At 40.6% G+C, this 27255-nt stretch overlaps 1 protein-coding gene across 1 annotated transcript in view; it reads right to left on the bottom strand.

Annotated features, from left to right (window-relative positions):
• LOC133551270 (roundabout homolog 1-like) overlaps positions 1 to 27255 on the bottom strand; it is a 260933-nt gene that overhangs the window by 53233 nt on the left and 180445 nt on the right. Inside the window, exon 3 of the mRNA XM_061897817.1 lies at positions 13083 to 13240. Coding sequence (XP_061753801.1) covers positions 13083 to 13240 — 158 coding nt within the window. The remainder of the gene's footprint in view (positions 1 to 13082; positions 13241 to 27255) is intronic.

Genomic DNA, 27255 nt, shown 5'->3' with positions numbered 1-27255 from the left:
AAAGCGCTATATATTGTAAATAAAAACCATTTACTATTTACCATGAGTGCAATTTAATTTAGTTGTACAGTCATTCGTCTCGTCAACGTGCTAAAAATGTTGGCGGTTTCTCTCAAAAGACGTTTTTCTTTTAAGTATAATACTTTTTGAATTCTATGCCTGAATTAAGCATGTTCAAGCCTAAACATGTCTAAATTAACTATAGAATACTGCAGTGGTTCTCAAATGAGGGTGCGCGTACCCCTGGGATGGATGGATGGAAATGGGTACCCCTGGGGGTACGTGAGATTTAAAAAAAAAAAATTCTAAAAATAGCAACAATTCAAAAATCCATCCATCCATCCATCCATTTTCTACCGCTTATTCCCTTTCGGGGTCGCGGGGGGCGCTGGCGCCTATCTCAGCTACAATCGGGCGGAAGGCGGGGTACACCCTGGACAAGTCGCCACCTCATCGCAGGGCCCAATTCAAAAATCCTTTATAAATATATTTATTGAATAATCCATTTTTTTTTCTACCGCTTATTCCCTTTCGGGGTCGCGGGGGCGCTGGCGCCCATCTCAGCTTCAACAAAATATGAATGCAAGTTCATAAACTGTGAAAAGAAATGCAACAATGCAATATTCAGTGTTGACAGCTAGATTTTCTGTGGATATGTTCCATAAATATTGATGTTAATGATTTCTTTTTTTTTGTGAAATGTTTAGAATTAAGTTCATGAATCCAGATGGACCTCTATTACAATCCCCAAAGAGGGCACTTTAAGTTGATGATTACTTCTATGTGTAAAAATATTTATTTATAATTGAATCACTTGTTTATTTTTCAACAAGATTTTAATAATTTGTATTTCTTTTTTCCCAAATAGTTCAAGAAAGACCATTACAAATGAGCAATATTTTGAACTGTTATACAATTTAATAAATCAGAAACTGATGACATAGTGCTGTATTTTACTTCTTTATCTCTTTTTTTTCAACCAAAAATGCTTTGCTCTGATTAGGGGGTACTTGAATTTAAAAAAATGTTCGCAGGAGGTACATCACTGAAAAAAGGTTGAGAACCACTGGAATACTGTACAAATACTGCAGTGTTGACCATTTGAGGAAACCAAACCTATCTGAGCATGCTGTTCAAAATTGTGACAACTGATTGGTTCAGCTTCAGGAGGCATTATCATTATTGAGTATAAAGTGTAGAAATAACTAAGGTGTGTTATTTCATGTCTACAGGGCACTCACAATTAAAAAAAACAACTGTATTTATAAGTTCCTAAAAGGGTTTTTATGCTTTAAATATGAGAATAGCAGCTTTATTGTTAATAATTCCTACTTTGTGGAAAGTAACTAACCACGGTCCGGCTTTAACAGTTAAAGGGGAACATTATCACAATTTCAGAAGGGTTAAAACCAATAAAAATCAGTTCCAAGTGGTTTATTTTATTTTTCGAAGTTTTTTTTTTAAATTTTACCCATCATGGAGTATCCCGAAAAAAGGCTTTAAAGTGCCTGATTTTCGCTATCTGTAAATCCACACGTTCATTTTCCTGTGACGTCACATAGTGACGCCAAAACAAACAAACATGGTGGATAGAAAAGCGAGATATAGCGACATTAGCTTGGATTCAGACTCGGATTTCAGCGGCTTAAGCGATTCAACAGATTACGCATGTATTGAAACGGATGGTCGGAGTGTGGAGGCAGATAGCGAAAACGAAATTGAAGAAGAAACTGAAGCTATTGAGCGAATAGGTATTGAAGCTATTCGGCGATCGCCTTCTAACCAACGATTGCATCTTTTGACCACTGGAGCAACTTAAATGCGTCGTTTGGTAAGTGTTTGTTTGGCATTAAATTTGGGTGGAGGGAAAGGCTGTATGCAAATATAGCTACAAATGTACATAAAGTTGGCCTAAATAGCATGTTAGCATCGATTAGCTGGCAGTCATGCCGTGACCAAATATGTCTGATTAGCACATAAGTCAATAACATCAACAAAACTTTGTGATTTCGTTGACTTTATCGTTGGAAATGCATCCGCTTTGAGTGTCACAGGATATCCACACATTCCTGCCATTTCTGCCATGTTAGCATCGATTAGCATGCCGTGTTAATCGGTACACACGCCACGTAAGACATCTTGAATCCGTCCCTGACCGTGTTGTTACACCCTCTGACAACACACCGACGAGGCATGATGTCTCCAAGGTACAGAAAAACAGTCGAAAAAACGGAAAATAACAGAGCTGATTTGACTTGTGTGTGTAATGTGTTTGAGAAAATGGTGGACTGCTTCCCATTGTGATGTCACGGCTGAAAGGTCATTGCTCCGACAGCGAACAATTGAAAAGCGTTTAAATCACCAAATTCACCCTTTTAGAGTTAGGAAATCGGTTAAAAAAACTTATGGTCTTTTTTCTGCAACATCAAGGTATATATTGACGCTTACATAGGTCTGGTGATAATGTTCCCCTTAACAGCGATGAACGAGGGTCTGCCATGTAAGCTCTGACTTGCAGTATCGTAATTGAGCTCATTTGAAACCAGAGGATCAGCTGTATGCATTTGTATGCATCACTGCCATGTGCACTGCTGTCAGTCTCTGATATACAGTAATTACATAATTCATAACTGGAAAAAAAAAGATTCACCGCCTCTTTGTAGAGACCCACCTCTGATGTTCAGTCAGTGCCTTTGCCTTTAACAAACTTTTTAACTTCACTACTCAGTCCTTATTATAGCAGCACACATACACACCATGCTGTTTCCATTCCTTTCATGTCCTACCCGCCCAGCACCCCACAGGGGCACAGTGGCTGTGTGTTTATCATATGAATGTGGACCTTTTCACTGATAGTCCGTCACGACACATTGTTAGAGATAAAACCACAACATAAGCCAACTAACACAACAAGACGGCGTACACACACAAGGCCATTTCCTGCCCCGAGACATCAATGACTTTCACAAAAGTCATCAGCTTTTAGGCTTTTATTTCTGAGATTATTTAAGGGCAACCTCTTCTCAGTAGAGGTCGTAAGGTTAAAGGTTAAGGCTGCCTGCAGTGTCATGGCAGCTAAGGCCATCAGGGCATTTAGTGTCATGCTGAACTGTAACCGTTGGCTACTTAATATGCTTATCATGATAAAATCTTCATTAAAGTGATGCTTCGGGGATGCAGTGCAGCCTTATTCCAATATGGAATAGATACATTTTTTGTTCTCAAAAGACACAATACCCCATAATGACGAATAGCCATCCATCCATTTTCTACCGCTTATTCCCTTTCGGGGTCGCTGGCGTCAGCTACACATATAATTATTATTATTTTTAAATGTTTCTTATTTGTTAAAAATTAAGAACAGTTAAAAATCACATGTAAAAACATATTCAAAGCCTTTGCTCAATACTTTTTTGATTCAGCTTTGAATATGATGCCACAAGCTTGGCAAACCTGTCTATCTATGGGCAGTTTCGCCCATTCATCTTTGCAGCAAGTTGGATGGGAAGCGTTGTCTTTTTTTTAATCCAGGATGTCTCTGTACAATGCTGCGTTCATCATTCCCTCTATCCCAGACTAATCTCCCAGTTCCTGCTGCTAAAAAACATCCCCACAGCATGATGCTGCCACCACCATGCTTCACTGTAGGGATGGTATTGGCCTGGTGATTAGCGGTGCCTGGTTTCCTCCAAACATGATGCCCGGCATTTACCCCAAAGAGTTCAATCTTTGTCTAATTGTTTCTCATGATCAGAATATTTCAAGTGCAATTTGGCAAACAATTGAAATGGTAAATGGGTTATACTTGTATAGCACTTTTCTACCTTTTTAAGGGACGGCATAGCTCAGTTGGTAGGGTGGCCGTGCCAGCAACTTAAGAGTTCCAGGTTCGATTCCCGCTTCCGCCATCGTGTCTTGGGCAAGACACTTTACCTACCTGCTCCCAGTGCCACCCACACTGGTTTAAATGTAACTTAGATATTAGGTTTCACTATGTAAAGCGCTTTGAGTCACTAGAGAAAAGCGCTATATAAATATAATTCACTTCACTTCACTTAAGGAACTCAAAGCGCTATTTCCACATTCACCCATTCACGCACACATTCACACACTGATGGCCATGCAAGGCGCTAACCAGGACTCATCAGAAGCAAGCGTGAAGTGTCTTGCTCAAGGACACAACAGACGTGACTAGAATGGTAGAAGGTGGGGATTGAACCAGTAACCCTCAGATTGCCGGCACGGCCACTCTCCTAACTTCGCCACGCCGTCATCATTTCTGATTTACTCAGAAATGGTTTCCGTCTGGCCACATACACCAAATACAGGCCTGATTGGTGGGTTGCTGCAGAGATGGTTGTCCTTTTGAGAGGTTCTCCTCTCTGTACAGAGGAATGGTGTAGCTCTGACAGAGTGACGCTCTGGTTCTTGATCACCTTCCTGACTAGACTAATGCAGCAATGTACAGAGACACCCTGAATGAAAACCAACGCTTCCCATCCAACTTGATGGAGCTTAAGAGGTGCTGCAAAGAGCAATGGGCGAAAACTGCCCAAAAATAGGTGTGCCAATCTTGTGGCATCATATTCAAAAAGAGTCAAGGTGGCAATTGTTGCCAAAGGTGCTTCAACAAAGTACAATTGTATTGAGCAAAGGCTGTAAACACTTATTTACATGTTATATGTTTTTAGTTTTTATAAATTTGTTATTATGGGGTGAAAATGCATGTATTCAATTTTGGAATAAGCCTGTAACATAACAAAATGTGGAAAAAAGTGAAGCACTGTGAATACTTTCTGGATGCACTGTATATCCAACACGTACTAGTACTCACTGTTATGAGGCTATAAGATTACCAATTAAACAGGAATACAGCAACCGTAGCATCCGTTTTTTAAAATCCCTTTGTTCTGAAATATCTCTTTCGTGTATTTGCATGTGTGACTGGCAACAATTCATAATAAACATAATTTGTAATTGTAAAATAATTTCATTTAAACAACTAGAGACAGTAACATGGAGCATAATTGAATTCTCTCTCAAAAAAAGCTGCCAATGCAGTTCAAGATATAAAATTAGCAATGTGCCAATCAATCAGCTACTGATCAGTGTCTGTTGATTTACATGAAAAATATGTGATCGCCATTGCTAATAATGCTTTTCAAAGCCGATCTCAAACGCCAATCCCTTTTAGATGAACTATAGCTTTTCCCAACTGATTTTGGGCACAGCAACAACATACAAACTCCACACAGAGATGCCCAAGCATAGATTCGAACCCTCAATCTCTTGACTTTGCAGTCTACATGGTAACCACTAAGTTACCGTGTGGCCCAATTAAAATGTAATGCATTGTAGTTGTAATAATTGCAAGCAATTATAGAGTTAAAATTCAGCCTGTTTTGTAAATATTCACTTAATTAGGTGAGAACCTGTTGGATGCACTATTGGAATAAGATACTCTGGATAAAAAGATTATGCGGATATTTGTGGGAATGGACTGCTGAGTCTACCCTGTCTTTAAAATTAGCTTAGAGGGCGTGAACTGTCCAGTAAGGACAGCTAAAACCGTTTTCCAACAAATGTGGCGTGTTGCTCTGCTACATTTTAGCAGGTGATTAAAGAGTCGAGGTTTTATTTTTTTTGTATTCTGAGAGTGACCGCTTCTCATTTTTAGCTGCAATTTGAGTGGTAAAAAAATGTGGTTTGTCGAGCACCCATCTACAAACTCAACGACTGCATAAATAAGTTCTCTGTCCCTACTCAGCCTTTAATACCCGGATAACACCCAGAGACATTGGCAATATGAAACGGGTACATAATTAAAAACTGTAAATAACACTTCTGTTTGTATTAACCCTGCAAAAATAACAAAGTTTTCTTACGCACAGCCTTGGAGCACTCACGACACAAGGGAGCATGAATCACTTGTGGTGGACGTCTACTTTCTTTGTAAAGTAAATTATGTCTTTTAGGTGAACTCTTGTGGCAAAGTCATATTTCCATATAGAGGAGATGATTGGGGAGGACAAAGAGAGGCGCAACGGAGTACAAAGAAAACAGAAGCCTTTGTATTTGCCTCAGAGGAGCCTCTACTTGGATCTGATCCGGGCCGCTCCTTAAATCACAGCTATCTGCTCCGTCCATCACAATCCCCGAGTGGGATTCTACCTGTCACTGTGCACTAGCATGCGTTTTAAAACATGTAAGGCATCAACACATACACACACACACACACACACACACACACACACACACACACACACAGAAGGCCTTATCAACCATTTGTAAAACCATGAAGGTCTTACCAGATGCAACTTACTGGACAAAACTCCATCCCATCCATCCATTTTTCTACCACTTATTCCCTTTTGGGATCGCGGGGGGCGCTGGCGCCTATCTCAGCTACAATCGGGCGGAAGGCAGGGTACACCCTGGACAAGTCGCCACCTCATCGCAGGGCCAACACAGATAGACAGACAACATTCACACTCACATTCACACACTAGGGCCAATTTAGTGTTGCCAATCAACCTAACTCACGGGCATAAAATCACTCGCTTAGGTCCAAGAACATGATGTCTACACAACAATGTAGACATCATTAAATGTACTAATACATTATTTTCTGACATTGCATTGACCTGCGGCTGTCAAACACATGGGTTTTATGTGAGAACTGATACATATTATAGAGTCACCAAAGATGTGAAATCAAGTTTTATTTAGGCACCCTTCTGAGTGCAAGTGCTCTGGCAGCATGGATACAAATTCTGGCACCACAGACAATTTTTTTTTTCAATTGTCAGTAAGAGTGTTTATGTCCATTTTGTGCTGTTTAAAAAAGAACAATGTTTAATAAACCAACATGATCATAAAGAAAACCAATTGTAGTATTACAAACTTCAAAATAATACATCTAAGGTCCACTTTTAGGAGATAAAAACATAAAAACCTGCGCAAACTGCAAACAATTAAGAGTTAACATTGGAAAAAATGTGATTAATCAAAATTGTATATTTTAACAGTTTGACAGCCATACTTTTATTTGGCAATCAAATGTATCTATTATCTGCACCAAAGTTGAAACGTTTGGGCAATGATTTGCAGTTTTAGACCAATTAATAAGCAACAATACACTCAACTGATAGACGCGTGCTTGCTAGACCTGCTAACTAGCACGGGAATACTTTGGCGGCTACATCCAGCGTCCTGTGAAGCAGCGGAGTATAGTACCAGCGGGGGCCGTCTACGGAGCAGACGCCAGCGGTGTGATCGGAAACGCGGATGCCGAGCGGGGCTAAAAACAAAGCAGAAGGCTAATCCCCACAGAACACCACTTCTCTCCATCCTGAAGCCGGATTTAAATGGAAGATGCAAGACTACTGTTCTGGGTAAGGAGTCAGTTAAATTAGAACAAGTTTTTTCTGCTTTGATTGTTTCAGAGTTGGACATGTGTTCTACTGAGGTGGCTAACTATGATGCGTGCAGTTTATCAAAGCAACAAACAAACAATCGGAAAATTCCCATCGTATCAATTCCTAGATATGGTCGTAATTATACTAAATGCACTGGGCATAATAAACACAACATTATTGATATTGCTACTACGGATAATTTGATCAAAAATTCCCTAAAACAGCCCAATACCTATATCCATCCATCCATTTTCCACCGCTTATTCCCTTTCCGGGTCGCGGGGGGCGCTGGCGCCTATCTCAGCTACAATCGGGCGGAAGGCAGCGTACACCCTGGACAAGTCGCCACCTCATCGCAGGGCCAACACAGATCGACAGACAACATTCACACTCACTTTCACACACTAGGGCCAATTTAGTGTTGCCAATCAACCTATCCCCAGGTGCATGTCTTTGGAAGTGGGAGGAAGCCGGAGTACCCGGAGGGAACCCACGCATTCACGGGGAGAACATGCAAACTCCACACAGAAAGATCCCGAGCCTGGATTTGAACCCAGGACTGCAGGAACTTCGTATTGTGAGGCAGACGCACTAAACCCTCTGCCACCGTAAAGCCCCCCACTACCTATAATATAGGTTTTTTAAACATAAGATCATTGTCTCCCAAAACGTTGTTAGTTAATGATATCATCAGAGACAACAATCTTAAAGTCATCGGTCTCAGCGAAACCTGGCTTAAACCAAACGACTTTTTTGCGCTAAATGAGGCATGTCCTCCTAACTTTACACATGCGCATATTGCCCGTCCTCTTAAAAGGGGTGGGGGAATCGCACTAAGATACAACGAAAACTTTAACCTTAGTCCTAACATAAATAATAAATATAAATCGTTTGAGGTGCTTACTATGAGGTTTGTCACACCGCTGCTACTACACCTGGCTGTTATCTACCGCCCCCCAGGGCCCTATTCGGACTTTATCAATGAATTCTCAGAGTTCGTTGCTGATCTACTGACACACGCCGATAATATAATCATAATGAGGGACCTTAATATCCATATGAATACCCCATCGGACCCACCGTGCGTAGCGCTCCAGACTATAATTGATAGCTGTGGTCGGTCTCACACAAATAATAAATGAACCCACGCATCGCAACGGTAATACGATAGACCTAGTGCTTGTCAGAGGTATCACCGTTTCCAAAGTTACGATACTCCCGTATACTAAAGTATTGTCCGATCATTACCTTATAAAATTCGAGGTTCAGACGCATGTTCGTCAAACTAATAATAATAATAATAACTGCGATAGCAGCCGCAACATTAATACGGCCACAACGACAACTCTTGCTGACCTACTTCCCTCGGTAATGGCACCATTCCCAAAGTATGTGGGCTCTACTGATAACCTCACTAACAACTTTAACGACGCCCTGCGCGAAACCATTGATAACGTAGCACGGCTAAAGTTAAAAAAGGTTCCAAAAAAGCGTACCCCGTGGTTTACAGAAGAAACTAGAGCTCAGAAATTATTATGTAGAAAGCTGGAACGCAAATGGCGCACGACTAAACTTGAGGTTCACCATCAAGCATGGAGTGATAGTTTAATAACTTATAAACGCATGCTTACCTTAGCTAAAGCTAAATATTACTCAAATCTCATCCACCGTAATAAAAACGATCCTAAATTTTTGTTTAGTACGGTAGCATCGCTAACCCAACAAAGGACTCCTTCCAGTAGCTCCACCCACTCAGCTGATGACTTTATGCAATTCTTTAGTAAGAAAATTGAAGTTATTAGAAAGGAGATTAAAGACAATGCGTCCCAGCTACAACTGGGTTCTATTAACACTGACATGATCGTATATACGGCGGATACTGCCCTCCAAAATAGTTTCTCTCGTTTTGAGGAAATAACATTAGAGGAATTGTTACAACGTGTAAATGGAATAAAACAAACAACATGTTTACTTGACCCTCTTCCTGGGAAAACTGATCAAGGAGCTCTTTGTGTTATTAGGTCCATCAGTGCTAAATATTATAAACTTATCACTTTCCTCGGGCACTGTTCCCCTAGCATTCAAAAAAGCGGTTATTCATCCTCTTCTTAAAAGACCTAACCTCGATCCTGACCTCATGGTAAACTACCGACCGGTGTCTCACCTTCCCTTTATTTCAAAAATCCTCGAAAAAATTGTTAGACATAGCTTCTAACAATCTATGTGAAACCTTTCAATCCAGTTTCAGGGCAAATCACTCTACAGAGACAGCCCTCACAAAAATGACTAATGATCTATTGCTAACGATGGATTCTGATTCGTCATCTATGTTGCTGCTCCTCAATCTTAGCGCTGCTTTCGACACCGTCGATCATAATATTTTATTAGAACATATCAAAACACGAATTGGTATGTCAGACTTAGTCCTGTCTTGGTTTAACTCTTATCTTACTGATAGGATGCAGTGCGTCTCCCATAACAATGTGACCTCGGACTACGTTAAGGTAACGTGTGGAGTTCCCCAGGGTTCGGTCCTTGGCCCTGCACTCTTCAGCATCTACATGCTGCCGCTAGGTGACATCATACGCAAATACGGTGTTAGCTTTCACTGTTATGCTGATGACACTCAACTCTACATGCCCCTAAAGCTGACCAACACGCAGGTTTGTAGTCAGCTGGAGGCGTGTCTTAATGAAATTAAACAATGGATGTCCGCTAACTTTTTGCAACTCAACGCCAAAAAAACGGAAATGCTGATTATCGGTCCTGCTAGACACCGACCTCTTTTTAATTATACAACTCTAACATTTGACAACCAAACAATTAAACAAGGCGACTCGGTAAAGAATCTGGGTGTTATCTTTGACCCAACTCTCTCCTTTGAGGCACACATTAAAAGCGTTACTAAAACGGCCTTCTTTCATCTCCGTAATATCGCTAAAATTCGCTCCATTCTGTCCACTAAAGACGCTGAGATCATTATCCATGCGTTTGTTACGTCTCGTCTCGATTACTGTAACGTATTATTTTCGGGTCTCCCCATGTCTAGCATTAAAAGATTACAGTTGGTACAAAATGCGGCTGCTAGACTTTTGACAAGAACAAGAAAGTTTGATCATATTATGCCTGTACTGGCTCACCTGCACTGGCTTCCTGTGCACTTAAGATGTGACTTTAAGGTTTTACTACTTACCTATAAAATACTACACGGTCTAGCTCCATCCTATCTTGCCGATTGTATTGTACCATATGTCCCGGCAAGAAATCTGCGTTCAAAGGACTCCGCCTTATTAGTGATTCCCGAAGCCCAAAAAAAGTCTGCGGGCTATAGAGCGTTTTCATTTCGGGCTCCAGTACTCTGGAATGCCCTCCCGGTAAAAGTTTGAGATGCCACCTCAGTAGAAGCATTTAAGTCTCACCTTAAAACTCATTTGTATACTCTAGCCTTTAAATAGACTCCCTTTTTAGACCAGTTGATCTGCCGTTTCTTTTCTTTTTCTCCTATGTCCCACTCTCCCTTGTGGAGGGGGTCCGGTCCGATCCGGTGGCCATGTACTGCTCGCCTGTGTATCGGCTGGGGACATCTCTGCGCTGCTGATCCGCCTCCGCTTGGGATGTTTTCCTGCTGGCTCCGCTGTGAACGGGACTCTCGCTGCTGTGTTGGATCCGCTTTGGACTGGACTCTTGCGACTGTGTTGGATCCATTATGGATTGAACTTTCACAGTATCATGTTAGACCCGCTCGACATCCATTGCTTTCCTCCTCTCCAAGGTTCTCATAGTCATCATTGTCACCGACGTCTCACTGGGTGTGAGTTTTCCTTGTTTTCCTTGCCCTTATGTGGGCCTACCGAGGATGTCGTAGTGGTTTGTGTTGTGGTTTGTGCAGTCCTTTGAGACACTAGTGATTTAAGGCTTGCCCTTATGTGGGCCTACCGAGGATGTCGTAGTGGTTTGTGTTGTGGTTTGTGCAGCCCTTTGAGACACTAGTGATTTAGGGCTATATAAGTAAACATTGATTGATTGATTGAACACTGAGTTCACCAAAGTAATGAGATAAAATACAACAACTGTTTCAAAAAGTGTTTCTTTTTGACTGGCTCTGTAAAAGTCATATAAAATATATATGTAGCTATATAAAAATTAGTTTTGTTGTAGTTGGAATTGATGTCAAATTGCATTGGATCTTACTAAGACGCTTTTTTATTTTTTTGACCACACTATGGGGTTAAAGGGACTGTCAATTTGCTCAGAGTTACATATTTCAAACCAACACCGTATGACCCAATTAGGGGTTTAAGAAAACACATTTAATACACAGTGGAAACTCAATTTACAAACCCCTTGTTGGACATACTTTTTGATTTAAAAACCACAGGCCTTTGTTGTATGAACCTTTGTATTGGTGTACATTTGCCTGCATAATAGCCATTTTGTGTCCGGCAGCACATCCATTATGGGCAGGTTGATCGCTCACTCCTCTTTTTACAATTTTCTTTCTAGTTTAGCCCCAAAAAAACAGTGGACAAGCAATGTGTGGTTTGAAACGTTTAGGAAGTATCCACAGCGTTGTCAACACTTCCTTCCACCTCCCTCTACATTCTGCTGCACGGCAATAAGATTAAACAACAATTGCATTGTATTTTTCTATTTCTAATCATTATAGTGACCTGTCAAAGTTTTGTGATTTCAAAATGTGAATGCACCACAAGGCTAGTGACAGTTTGTGTTGTTGGCTGAAAATGAGGGCAATTCAGTTAGTTTTTATTTTGACATTGTTTCTAAATAGAAAGTTGATTTATCACCCCTTGTTATGTTTGTTTTAATTTACAATAATGTATAGCGCTACATATTGTAATCAAAGTGCACAAACTTTTATTAAAATATGGACTTTTTTCTGGGCTGGAATCCATTATTCATGTTTATAAACGTGCTTCAAAATACAAACTTTTATATTTATAAACCCCGTTTATGAGGTATTTTAAAATCGAGGCCCTAGTGTGTGAATGTGAGTGTGAATGTTATCAATCTGTGTTGGCCCTGCGATGAGGTGGCGACTTGTCCAGTGTTTACCCCGCCTTCCGCCTGAATGCAGCTTGGATAGGCTCCAGCACCCCTTGCGGCCCCGAAAGGGACACGCTGTAGAAAATGGATGGATGGATGGGTTTCGCTGTAAAAAATGTTTTATTGTCACAATTATAATTTCAAATTGAAAGCACAAATGAAATTCTGGCTTTGAATTTCCATGTCCCTTTCTGTACACCACCCGCGAGAGATCTTTGCTTACGAAAAGATTTAGAAAAGGATGCAATGGCTGCCAAACAGTGTTTAAACAGTTGAGCAAGACCATCATTTCACTCCAAACAAAGCCCTTGCACTGTGGCGTTGTTCTTTTTCTCTCTGTGTGTGCATATCCTGAAGGTTTAAACAAGGAAGGGGGCGGGTTGAATTAATCGAACGCAAGCGCCTTCTAAGCATCCATCTAACCAATGACATACAGCAGCTTTAAAAAAATCACCAAAATATCACAAACACCTCTCAGTAACATATTTTAAAGTCATTGTAGATCGGGTATGCTGATATGACATTGTCAATAATCATTGTTTAGTGTCGCAATGTGTTGGACAAATACAATTCAAAGCAAAGATGAGGTCAAAGTCTTACTGTGATCCGTTCCTCTCTGTCATTTAAGTTCAAACCATTCTTTCTCCATGAGATAGTAGGTTCCGGATGACCACGCGGGGGCTGACACTCCAACACCGCAGGCTCACCCACTGCAACCATGACATCTACTGGATTTTGTCTGAAGTCGTCGCGTAAAACTGTGGAAACATACAAAAACATGAAAGTCTATTATTTATTTTTTTAATGTGTGTATTGTTCATGATATTTTATACACACATATGTATGCAATTATTGGGCAATATCTGTCAACATTTGCATTTCAAAACACGGGAAATATTCTGGGAAAATTATGGAAAAGTAAGGCATTTTAATTTGACACAACAAACCACCGTTAAATCAATAATAGTAACAATAAAACATGTTAAAATATTTCCAAGCTAGGATTTTATTGAACCCAGGTCTTTTGTGTTTTGCAGTAGGTTCACTAACTACCAAGGTATGTATTCCGATGCAAAAGAGGACATAAGAAAGACATGTTGCCCAATGATGGCTACCGTCAGAAAAGCGAAAATGAAAACAAACACACAATTATGGGTTCCTTCTTGGTACTTTATTGTCATACCAGCACCCATGACTTACTAAGTTTGACTTAGTTCTTCATGTTCCTTGCGGAGCACTGGGCAGCAACACCAGACATCCATTGTGTTCTGTCCATAGCAAGAATCTTCGGCTCTTCCCAGGTAAGTCTCATTGACGCCAGATCATTGGTGATATTTCTCCATGTGGTTACAAGCCTCCCCCTTTTCCTTTTACCATATTATGGTGTCCACTCCAGTGTGGACTTAGGGTGTTTCCTCTCTTCCATCCTTAAGATGTGGCCTAAAATTGTCAGGCGACGCTTACTTACAATGATGCTAAGTGGAATTTGTTTTGTCCTTTGTAGCACCTCTTTGTTTGGGACTTTATCTTTCCATGTGATGTTGAACATTTAACTGGTACATCCTTCATTAAAAACATTGATCATTTGGGACTGTGCCTCTGTCATCTTCCATGTTTTACTGACAAACAGTATATGGCTACCAGGATGATTAACAAGTTGATGGAATTATTTTGAAAGACAACTTTAGCTTTGCCTAACCTGCTTGAAATGTCAATTCCTGTGTCTCCTTTATTGGATAGAATGCTCCCCAGGTAGGCGAAGCTTTGTATATTTTCTGCAGTTTCGTTAATTACTTGCAAGTTGGAAGGGTGTTCTTTCTTTACAGACATGACCTTGGTTTTTTCAGTGCTGATACTACCCTAAATGCTGTGTCTGACAGACTGTTTACCATTCCTTATAGAGCCTTTGCTGTGTCTTTGAGAAGGGCCAAGACGTCAGCAAAATCAAGGTCAGTTATTCTGGTGCCATTCCAGTTCAATACAAAGTTTGGAGGGACAAGCAGTAGAAAATGGATGGATGGATTTGTTCATGGCTTTGCGCATCACAAAGTCTATGGTGTGTAGGAAGAGCAGGAGCAGTAATATGGATCCTTGACGTACGCCTGAGATGATGTTGAAGCGCCATTTCTGACACAGCAGCAGGACTGAGTGCATACACTCTTAAATGTACTGATTAATTTTTGTGGGAATCCATAGATTTTTGCTACCCTCCATACTGGGTGCCTATCGAAGGCCGTTTTAAACTATGTAGTTTCTTGTTGAATTTTAGACATTGCTTGATTATGTTCCTGAGAGTTAGAATTGGTACGGTACATGACCTTCCCTTATGGAAACCGGTTTGTTACTGCCAAAATCTTGTATTCAGAGCATCTTCGAGTCTGTTCAATAATACTGAACAAAAAACCTTGCCTGGGACGGATAGGAATGTAATTCCCCTCTAGTTGTTACAGTTGCTTAGATTACCTCTTTTTGGTAATTGTACCTTGTTACTTTTATTGTAGTCTGTGGACACTTGTTCTGATATCCAGACCTTGTAGAACAAGTGAGTTAGCTGTTTTATTATTTGCTCCTGCCCATGTTTCAACATTTCTGATGATATATGGGCTATACCTGGTGTTTTGCCTTGTTTTTAAGACTTCTTGTTCTATGATCTTTTCAAAATGTATTTCTACATCAAGGCGATGAATGGTGTTGTGCTCACTAAAATCATTTAGTGATGATGGATCCGGTCGATTTAAAACATATTTAAAATGTTCCATCGATCTGGCTTTCCTGGTCTTCTTCTACCATGAGGTTTATCCCATCTTTGCTCTTTATGGTATTGAACTTGGATTACTGGTGCCACTTAGCTCAAAAACGCCAAACAGAATTGTAATAAAGCTAATTCTGTTTGCTGCATTTTGTGCCTCTAGTTATTTCTTCTGAAACGAAGCCTTTGTTGTCTCCTCTGCATGGTTTCTTTATTTTATTGTCGATTTCAGAGTACAGTTACCAGCACACATAAGACGTGTGAAATGGGACACAAATTAGTATCCAAGGCCCTTGATTTAGTCCAAAGACTTCCACAAGAACAATAGTATACGTACATAGAAATTTAAATACAATAGGTGATAAATACAATTGCTTTTATATAGCTTTGAGTCAATCCATCCATCCATTTCCTACCGCTAAATCCCTTTGGGCTCGCGGGGGGCGCTGGTGCCTATCTCAGCTACAATCGGGCGGAAGGCTTAGAGTAGTAGGAATAAACAGAATAGATAGTAAGTATGCAGTACAAATAGGATGTAAAAGAATTACAGCTAACCAGACCAAAAAAATGCCCGCAGTTGAGGCTTTATTGCTAATTCTTAGTTTTTCATTACATTTTACTTCTGTTAATGTATGTAAAAACCTGCACTGCACAAGGTAATTTGTCCATTGTGGGATAAATAAAAGTCTATCATATCTTATGCAACTCGCGAGGCTGCCTGTTACCAGCCAAGTAATTATTATAGCGATGTTTACCGACTGTTGCCGTCAACCAGACCCAAAGTTGTACAAAAATCACAAAGGGGAATCTAGAAGTCACATGTTTGATAGAAGTGTTGTCACGCATATTTGTATGTGCTATTGTAATGGAATCACGCAAGCATCATTAGCATTAGCTGATATGCTAATACTCACAAATGTCTGTTTTAGTATTATGAACTTACTATAGCATTATGTTTGTATTGTTTCATTTTCCAAAATTTCTCTCAAAAGTCACCAAGACGTCACCATGGTCTGTCTAGTCTGTCTAGCTCAGTGTTTTTCAACCACTGTGCCGTGAGAGACAGTCTGGTGTCCCGTGGGAGATTGTCATCTCAGCAATTTTGGTTAAAAATATTTTTTGCAAACCAGTAATTATAAATATAAAAATAATGTGCCGTGGTTGAGTGTCAGTGCTGTCTAGAGCTTGGCAGAGTAACCATGTTATTCTCTTCCGTATCAGTAGGTGGCAGCATGTAGCTATTTTTTTTGTAGACGTCTGGAACATGGTTTGTCATGATCACAATATGAAGACGACAGCAGGAGGCAGGGTGCAGGTAAAAAGGTATCTAAAAAAAAGGAATTGAAGCTTAGGAATGGCTATGCAGAACGAATTTACAACTGAACTGGCTACAAAGTAAAGAAAAACAGAATGCTGGACGACAGCAAAGACTTACAGCGTGTGGAGCAGAGATGGCATCCACAAAGTACATCCGTGCATGACATGATAACAATGTCCACACAAAGAAAGATAGCAACAACTGAAATAGTCTTGATCGCTAAAACAAAGCAGGCGCGAAGAATAGCGCTCAAAGGAAGACGTAAACCTGCAACAGGAAAATACCAACAATACAGGAAAACAACAAACAACTCAAAATAAGTCACAGGGTGATGTGACAGGTTGTGACAGTACTTTGACAGTATAGTGATGTAGGTGTGTTACGGTTTAAATTCATATTCAATAATTGCGAGGACGACTTTTAATTATCAATGTCGAAAGCATTTTTCTAATGATTTCTGATGGTGGTGTGCCTTCTGATTTTTTTCAGTGAAAAAAAGGTGCCTTGGCTCAAAAAAGGTTGAAAAACGCTAGCTGATTGGAGAGCTAGTTACCGCAGCTAGTGGGTCCACAGCGATGACTTCTGTTGTGTTTGATCCGCTGTTTTACTGCCATGTTACAGGCACAGTTTGGAAGCAATTAAGGTATGTAAACAAACATTCACACAATCTTTCTGTGTAAATAGCTTATTTCACAACGCATATATCAGCGGCTTGTAACCCTGTCCGGCTAAAATATGAAAACATGCTTATATACCGGTGCGTTCTATAGTCAATAAATATGGTACAATATACTGTGGGGCAAAAAAGTATTTAGTCAGCCAATGATTGTGCAAGTTCTCCCACTTAAAATGATGACAGAGGTCTGTAATTTTCATCATAGGTACACTTCAACTGTGAGAGACAGAATGTGAAAAAAAATCCCAAGAATTTACATTGTAGGAATTTTAAAGAATTTATTTTTTAAATTATGGTGGAAATAAATATTTGGTCAACCAATCAAAGCTCTCACTGATGGAAGGAGGTTTTGGCTCAAAATCTCACGATACATGGCCCCATTCATTCTTTCCTTAACACAGATCAATCGTCCTGTCCCCTTAGCAGAAAAACAGCCCCAAAGCATGATGTTTCCACCCCCATGCTTCACAGTAGGTATGGTGTTCTTGGGATGCAACTCAGTATTCTTCTTCCTCCAAACACGACAAGTTGAGTTTATACCAAAAAGTTCTATTTTGGTTTCATCTAACCACATGATATTCTCCCAATCCTCTGCTGTATCATCCATGTATCCATTTTGGTATAAACTCAACACGTCTTGTTTCAAGGAAGAAGAATACTGAGTGGCATCCCAAGAACACCACACCTACTGTGAAGCATGGGGGTGGAAACATCATGCTTTGGGGCTGTTTTTGTGCTAAGGGGACAGGACGATTGATCTTTGTTAAGGAAAGAACGAATGGGGCCATGTATCATGAGATTTTGAGAACAAAACCTCCTTCCATCAGTGAGAGCTTTGAATGGTTGACCAAATATTTATTTCCACCACAATTTACAAATAAATTATTTAAAATTCCTACAATGTGAATTCCTAGATTTTTTTTTCACATTCTGTCTCTCACAGTTGAAGTGTACCTATGATGAAAATTACAGACCTCTGTCATCATTTTAAGTGGGAGAACTTGCACAATCGGTGGCTGACTAAATACTTTTTTGCCCCACTGTAAATACTGTCACAATATAATGAAATACAAGAAAGAAAAAAATATCAAATATACTGTTTGTAAAAAGAAATAGCACACATTCATTCCATCTACTTCCATGCTGAAAATATGACATGGCAAAACAACAATACCAAGTGGTGAGCTTGAGGCAGTTCTACTTGCTGGCAGCAGCAAGCTGAAATTATCACCTTTCCACAGCAAAGATCCTGGACACAGAAAGTATTATTGTCGCCAAAAGCTTAGCTGTGGACAAAGAAAACTTGTGTTCGTCCAAAGAAGTACGAGCATGACCGTGATATGTGGCAGTCAAAGTTAGCTCATGCTCATTCTCATGCATGTGTCAAAAATCGGACCAAAATACACACAGCGAGAAAAAAAACCTGGACTCGCTGGTTTCAGACCAATGTGCAGCACGGACTTTAATACAGGGAGATCCGAACGCAGAAGTCTACACATGTTCACTTTCTTCTTCTACAGCAGTTTCCTGATACTGATGAGGTGAAGAATACGTGTTAATGTAGACGCCTGGGCTTGAGTGACCGCTCTAAAGCTTCACTGGTCTTAAATTACATTGGGGGGGGGGGGCTTAACCTGAACAAGCCAAAGGACTTTGGCCAACATAGAGGCAGCGAAACAGCAGTAGTGCTGTTGGGGTGAAGAGACAGGAAACAATGAGGAAAAGGCATAATCACTCCCAGATGGAGGCAACCCCATTCACCCCTGCACACAGATTTGTGCATGACGCTGTGCACGCAGGCCCGAGACGCCTGATGAAGCACTGTCGATATGGAAGAACAAATTGGAATGACCTCCTAATTGGAACTATTTTGACCCGTACCCCTATTTAAGCTCTAAATTCTTCTGCTCTGATCCTCTGGGCAGGTTTGCGACAGGCTGACCAGCACAGTTGACTGAGTGCTGATGGGAAACAGCTGTCTGAACAGCCCCCTTCCCATCTCCGCCAATAGCACCATGTCACATGATGAAGGAATTCCTCGGGGGACACAAAAACATGGTAAAGGTTACATCAGACAGGAAGAAAGCATGATTATTGTAATAGTGTGCTGTACAGTGTGCATCTGTGTGTGCTTGTTGATTGATTGGGTGATATTATCTTTTAATCCAGATAGAAATCAGGTTATACATGTGTTTTCACTGGTGTGTCCTATAGTCTTCACGACTAACACGATGCATTTCTAGATTGTTGTGAATTTAGTGTCATGCAAGGTAACGAGTGCATGCAACTAAGAATATGTCTGCATGATTTAAGAGTTAAGCATGTGCATTATACGCTGTTTAAAACCCTTTGTAATTACTGCAGAGTCAGTCATAACATTCAGTGTGAATACTGAAATAATTTGGTTAATAAATCAGTGATACAATAGCCACTCCCAGATTCCATGCAAATGTATCACTAATTACTGTGAGCAGCATAGGGATGACCCCGAGCTATCTTATATTCTGGAAGACATGACATCAGGTTTACATTGTTTTATTACATATTCTTACGGAAAAGTAAATATGTGGTTACGGACTTGACAAAATCATTTGACACAATTAACCATAATACCTTAAATCAATCAATCAATCAATGTTTATTTATATTGCCCTAAATCATAAGTGGCTCAAAGGGCTGCACAAACCACAACGACATCCTCAGTAGGGCCCACATAAGGGCAAGGAAAAACTCACCCCAGTGACCTAAAGGGGACCTATTATGCAAAACCAACTTTTCCTACCTACTGGTACCTCTTATGGTGTAATAAGAATATGCATAAATCCCGAAAAAAGATATTTATGAGATAATTCTGCCTTCCTTCATACTTTCTCCAAACGAGTCTTTAGGAATTTGTCCCATCTGTGACGTTTTTTTCAACATGTGACGTTAGCAATTATATCCATATATGGTAAAGTTTGCTCAAAGAGCTTTGCGCGAGTGCGCCACTGTAGTCCGATATTGTAGTCAATATTACATCCACATGCATACTTCGCTGTTGCCATTCCTAAAAAAAGGAGCATATAGTTCTAAATTATATATGTCAGTAGTCTCTATATTGAAGAGCTAAAAACTAAAAAAAGGCTGACCGGGAGAAGTCAAAATGGAGGCACATAAATAAGGCTGCCAACAAAACGGCGCATCCTGAAGAGACGGTCAGAAAGCAGCTTGAATATGGTCTGTAAAACATAACTTACGCAACATTTTGACCAAACAACCACTATTAAATGTTATGCAGACCTCAAGGGAAGCGTTTTAAAATATCCAAAAAAATAATCAGAGTATGAACCCTTAAATTAACAAAATAAAACGATATGTTTTAGATGGGCTGGTTTTGAAATGGGTATGAAGCTACTTAAGCAAAAGGAAGCAATATGTCACGGCCAGGGCGGATGTCACATTCTCGACGGTCGGGTCGGGGTATGTTCTCCCGGAACGCAGAACGGACGGCTCGGGACGGCAGCGTGAGGTAGGACATGATTGTTTAATCAGACAAAACAAACAAAGGAAAAATGTGCCAATCGCACGGGAAGCTAGGGCACAGGAAACACAGGAGCAGGTCACAGGAACAGGGGACGTGACAGCTGCGTATAGCAAATAATGAAGCCACGACAAGTGACCGGAAAATGCAGGCTTAAATAGAGTCTCTAATGAACAACAGGTGAACGTAAAAGGCAGGTGAAAATTATGAGTTCCCATGGTGACTAAACAAACTCACCGGTGCACAACCTAGAACAAAAGGAGTCCAGAACTAACATAAATGAACTAAACAAACGGATCATGACAGAGCCCCTCCTTAATGGACAGATCCCAGATGTCCATATAAAAAAAAAAAACAAGATCAAGAGTCATGGTGCTAGCCTTGGAATTGGACTTGGTGCTATCCGTGGACTTGGACTTGGTGCTAGCCGTGGACTTGGACTTGGTGCTAACCCGTGGCCTAGCTGGTGGTTGCGGCTTGGCAGGTCGAAAGACTGGTGGTGGTGGCCGGGACGGAGGTTGCGGCTTGGCCGGCCGAAGAACTGGTGGTGGCGGCCGTGCTAGAGGCTGTGGCTTGGCATGATGCTGAGCGACCCCACCTGAACAGTTCCCAGCCCTAGCCCCCCCTCAAGGAGCGGATACCAGACGTACTCCCCGTGGTCTGGAACCGTCTTTTGGGGTGGGTGGAGGGAGGTCAGGAGGGTGGCAGAATCCTCCCATTTAGATTATCCAAAAGGTCTTTTTGTATCCCTCACCTGAGGTTTTGTGGGCGTGCAAAAAGAAAAGTTCCGTGACGTGGGCGGGGCTTCAGTCTTGGTGGGCGAAACAGAATTCAGAAAAAAAAAATCATGGTCCATTACGTCATAGGCAGGCAGTGGCGTGATGTCATCAGTGTGGGTCTCCTGCTGACTGACAGCCTAATCCATGAACTGCTTGGCGAAAAGAGTGAGGGGATTACCATAAATCGAAGTCTAGATGGGTTGTGGTGTGCTGTAATCCGGAGGACGAGTTTGGGGGGAAAGACGCGTCTTGGTGGCAAAAAGAAGTCTTTCTGGCTGGCTTCCATCTTTGCCGGCGTGTCTCCATTTCCTCCTGGCCCGTTTGCGGAAGAACGGGGTGTGGTTTCATTCTTTCACATTCTCAATGGTCAGGTCAGGGTATATTCTCCCGGAATGCAGAACTAATGGCTCGGGACGGCAGCGAGAGGGAGGACATGATTTTTTAATCAGACACGTACCAAAAAGACAAAACAAACAAAAAAAAATGTGCTGATCGCACGGAAGCTAGGGCAATACCTTAGCACAGGAAACACAGGAGCAGGAAACAGTGACAGGGGACGTAACAGCTGCGTATAGCAAATAATGAAGCCACGACAAGTGACTGGAAAAGGCAGGCTTAAATAGAGTCTCTAATGAACAACAGGTGAATGTAAAAGGCAGGTGAAAATCATAAGTTCCCATGGTGACTAAACAAACTCACCGGTGCACAAACAACAACAAAAGGAGTCCAGAACTAACAGAAATTAACCAAACAAAACATGACTCGGATCACGGATCATGACAGCGCATTGGAATGCGCCCTCATCCTTGTGCGCTGTTTAGCACCTCGTGACACGCCCACGGCCGCGTACATCCAGGGACGCGCCGTGCGCGTCTCCGCCCTGCAGCAGCCACTAGCTGCAATCCTTTATCAGCAATCAGCACACTTGCCTGTATAAATGAGCTGCTTTCATAAGCCTGCTCAACTTGCCATCTGGCGCCAGAATATAGACTTCCGTACAGTAAGCGATCATCGGATGCTTTATGCAATCTTGCTCTCTTTCTGTTTTCCCCTACGTGTTTCATTGTCGTGTCGATCCAATTGCAGACCTCGATCCTATTGCAGACCTCCGTTCCCGTGTTTGACGTTGCTGTGTGTCTCGTCGTTCCCCTGCTTCCAAGACTGCATCTTGGATCTCGACCTCCCGCTTGGACTCGGACTTCTCTCTTCCTTGGACTTCCTCGTCTCTTGTTCAACACATGGTAACACACACTTCAGCTAACCACACACTATACACACTTGGATTTTGTCACACTCCATTCCTTACTTCCGTAGTTAGTATTGTTTATTGCATATTTATATATGTGTATATATATATATATATATATATATATATATATATATATAACAAATGATTGAACATTCCTGCACTCTGGTGTCAGTTGCCGTCACCTCCCTGTTTAACCATAACAGAATACTTGAAGCTAGGCAAACATAAGTGGACATTGCTAAATATATCTTGCGGCGTAACCCGGGGATCAATACTAGGACAAAGGCTGTGAATCTCTATATACAAAGCCCGTTTCCACATGAGTTGGGAAATTGTGTTGGATGTAAATATAAACGGAATACAATGATTTGCAAATCATTTTCAACCCATAATGAGTTGAATATGCTATAAAGACAACATATTTGATGTTCAAACTGATAAACATTTTTTTTTTAGAATTTAATTCCAGCAACACGTGACAAAGAAGTTGGGAAAGGTGGAAATAAATACTGATAAAGTTGAGGAATGCTCATCAAACACTTATATGGAACATCCCACAGGTGTGCAGGCTAATTGGGAACAGGTGGGTGCCATGATTGGGTATGAAAGCAGATTCCATGAAATGTTAAGTAATTCACAAACAAGGATGGAGTGAGGGTCACCACTCTGTAAGCAAATTGTCTAACAGTTTTAGAACAACATTTCTCAACAAGCTATTGCAAGGAATTTAGGGATTTTACCATCTACGGTCCGTAAAATCATCAAAAACTTCAGAGAATCTGGAGAAATCAGTGCACGTAAGCGATGATATTACAGACTCTTGATCCCTCAGGCGGTACTGCATCAAAAACCGACATCAGTGTGTAAAGGATATCACCACATGGGCTCAGGAACACTTCATAAAACCACTGTCAGTAACTACAGTTTGGCGTTACATCTGTAAGTGCAAGTTAAAACTCTACTATGCATAACCAAACCCATTTATCAACAATATCCTGAAACGCCGCCGGCTTTGCTGGGCCCGTGCTCACCTAAGATGGACTGATAGAAAGTGGAAAGGTGTTCTGTGGTCTGAGGAGTCCACATTTGAAATTATATTTGGAAACAGAGGACGTGGTGTCCTCCACAACAAAGAGAAAAATAACCAATCGGATTGTTATCGGCGCAAAGTTCAAAAGCCAGCATCTGTGATGGTATGGGGGTGTATTAGTGCCCAAGGCATGGGTAACTTACACATCTGTGAAAGCCCCATTAATGCTGAGAGGTCCATACAGGTTTTGGAGCAACATATGTTTTCATCCAAGCAACGTTATCATGGACGCCCCTGCTTATTTCAGCAAGAAAAGTGTTACAACAGCGTGGCTTCGTAAAATTAGAGTGTGGGTACTTCCCTGGCCCGCCTGCAGTCCAGACCTGTCTCCCATCGAAAATGTGTGGCACATTATGAAGCGTAAAATATGACAGCGGAGACCCCGGACTGTTGAAGGACTGAAGCTCTACATAAAACAAGAATGGGAAAGAATTCCACTTTCAAAGCTTCAAGAATTAGTTTCCTCAGTTCCCAAACGTTTATTGAGTGTTGTTAAAAGAAAAGGTGATGTAACACAGTGGTGAACATGTCCTTTCCCAACTACTTTGGCACGTGTTGCAGCCATGAAATTGTAAGTTAATTATTATTTGCAAAAAAAAAACAAAGTTTATGAGTTTTAACATCAAATATATTGTCTTTGTAGTGCATTTAATTGAATATAGGTTGAAAATGATTTGCAAATCATTGTATTCCGTTTATATTTACATCCAACACAATTTCCCAACTCATATAGAAACGGGGTTTGCATAAGTAAATACATCAAACTTCCAACATATACCAGTATGTGGAGTTAAATTATGGAATGGATTAAGCAAAAAAAATCAAACTATATAATATTATAATACAGTTTAAGAAAGTGTTCAAACTCAGTGTTTAAAAAAATACAAGGAAAAAGAATACCAATACAAATCTCAAACCTTATCAAAAATAATAATGTTATATTTGTCATTATGTAAATCACAACTTATAATTAAGATGTAGTTACTATTTATTTATTATTAATTTTGTTTGATCGACAGGAAGTGAACAAACCAATGTGTTAGAAATTGCAATGAAATGGAAAAAGGGTGGGATCAAATAAATTCTGCTTCTTCTATTTTCCTTTTTGAAGATGATGTAATGAACCACTGAAAAAAATTTAATGAACCATATCCTAACTATGCATGTTTCAAATATAATACCATAACCGAATATTTAATAACGAGACGGATTTAGGCATTATATTAACCACAGACTAGTCCAGAGTCAGATGGGTAGAGTTTGTATTTAGTATGTTGAGTGATGGCGCTGCTGTGTAGCATGGTTAAAATTACATTAATAGAAAACTTTATCGTCATTGTAAATAATACACGAGGTTCAGTTTAAAGCACATAGTAAAGCCCACAAGTACTTACACAACCAACAACCACAAAAACTATTTAATTTATACAAAATACACACGTATGCCTAAAAGTAATAAAATAAGCAATGTGTGTGTTAACAAAGAATACCTTTTTAATGCACAACAGCATAGATGTGAATGCAATGATCATAAACCCCTATATATATTTGCTACAGTAATGCAGACAAAACATTTCTCAATCGAAAAGAAAATTAGGGGAAAAAGAGTCATAATAGACTTGCATGCAATTGATGTTGAAATGCCAATTGGTAACAATAAAAGGGTTCTGACGTGGTGTTACACTTAAAGGACTACATAGAGAGAAAAAAACACAAATTAAATTCCCTGCTGTAAAACATATCAACATGCTTTAATTGCAGAATTCTTAGTGTTTCGTCTCCCACTATTCAAACCAAAGATGTACATCATGTGTGCTTTCCTACGAACACTTTTTTTTTTTCTTTACCCGCCTGTCGCTACACCTCTTGAAGCCATCCTGGTTTGTCTGTTCTGTTGGAGCTTTGCACCTCTCACGGCCTGCATCTGATCCTCTCCAGATGAGAATCTCATGGCACACTTCAAAGCAATAGCCCTTGGCCTCGCTTCCCGGGATCTGACAGTGTCTGACTTGTTAGTCTTCTGGAGCCTCGCCCTACTGCAGGAGAGCTGCGATAATCCTCTTGGCAAAGTCCAACTGGACCAAAGGAACACAAGCCATCCTCAGGGACGCACAGGGGACACATAGCAACCTTATAATTGACCATCGCTGCATGAGATAGTCAGAGGGAGCTTTTGTCACCATAGCCAAAACTAATCAGCTAATTGATATTGAACACTGTGTTCATAATATACACAATTGACCATAACATTTCATATTGCAAAAAGTGCTGACAAAGATAAGACCTTCTGGAGGAAAGCTCTGTGGTCAGATGAAACAAAAAGTGAGCTGTCTGGCCACAATACCCAGCAATATGTTTGGAGGAGAAAAGGTGAGGCCTTTAATCCCAGGAACACCCCCCGCCTACCGTCAAGCATGGTGGTGGTAGTATTATGCTCTACGTCTGCTTTGCTGCCAATGGAACTGGTGTTTTACAGAGAGTAAATGATACAATGAAAAAGGAGGATTACCTCCAAATTCTTCAGGACAACCTAAAATCATCAGCCCGGAAGTTGGGTCTTGGGCGCAGTTGGGTGTTCCAGCAGGACAAAGACCCCAAACACACATCAATAGTGGTAAAAGAATACCTAAATGAGGCTAGAATTAAGGTTTAGAATGGCCTTCCCAAAGTCCTGACTCATACATGTTGACAATGTTGAAGAAACAAGTCTATGTCAGAAAAAAACAACAAATTTAAGCTGAACTGCACCAATTTTGCCAAGAGGAGTGGTCAAAAAATCAACCAGAAGCTTGTGGATGGCTACCAAAAGCGCCTTATTGCAGTGAAACTTACCAAGGGACATGTGAAGTGAAGTGAAGTATATTTTATTTTTTTGTAACCAAATATTAACATTGCTGTATGTATACTTCTGACCCAGCAGATTTGGTTACATTTTCAGTAGACTCATTATAAATTCATAAAAGAACCAAACTTCATGAATGTTTTTTTCTGATCAACAAGTATGTGCTCCAATCACTCTATCACAAAACAATAAGAGTTGTAGAAATAATCTGAAACTCAAAACAGCCATGACATTATGTTCTTTACAAGTGTATGTAAACTTTTGACCACGACTGTATGCAAAATGTGTTTTAGCGGGTGAATTGTGTTTGTGGTTCTGGCAAATGGGGAGTAGTTTTACTAAGTGTGTTTAGGCAACTAGTCATTAGGTTTGGAGTGCTAGGTTTTGTGTTTTAGCAATTGAGAAAAACTGTAACCAGTTTAACCTGAGGGTCTCATGCTGGAGAAGACCACGAGGCAAATCCCGAAACCATGGCTATATGTGATTTTGGGCGAGCTCTAACGACTTGGAGTTTCTGTGGAGCACGCAACAACAGCTAGTAAAAGACCGT

Source organism: Nerophis ophidion, linkage group LG04, assembly GCF_033978795.1.
Source record: "Nerophis ophidion isolate RoL-2023_Sa linkage group LG04, RoL_Noph_v1.0, whole genome shotgun sequence".
Lineage (NCBI taxonomy): Eukaryota > Metazoa > Chordata > Actinopteri > Syngnathiformes > Syngnathidae > Nerophis > Nerophis ophidion.
Note: the sequence above shows the minus strand (reverse complement) of the source record. Positions and strands in the feature narration are given on the sequence as shown.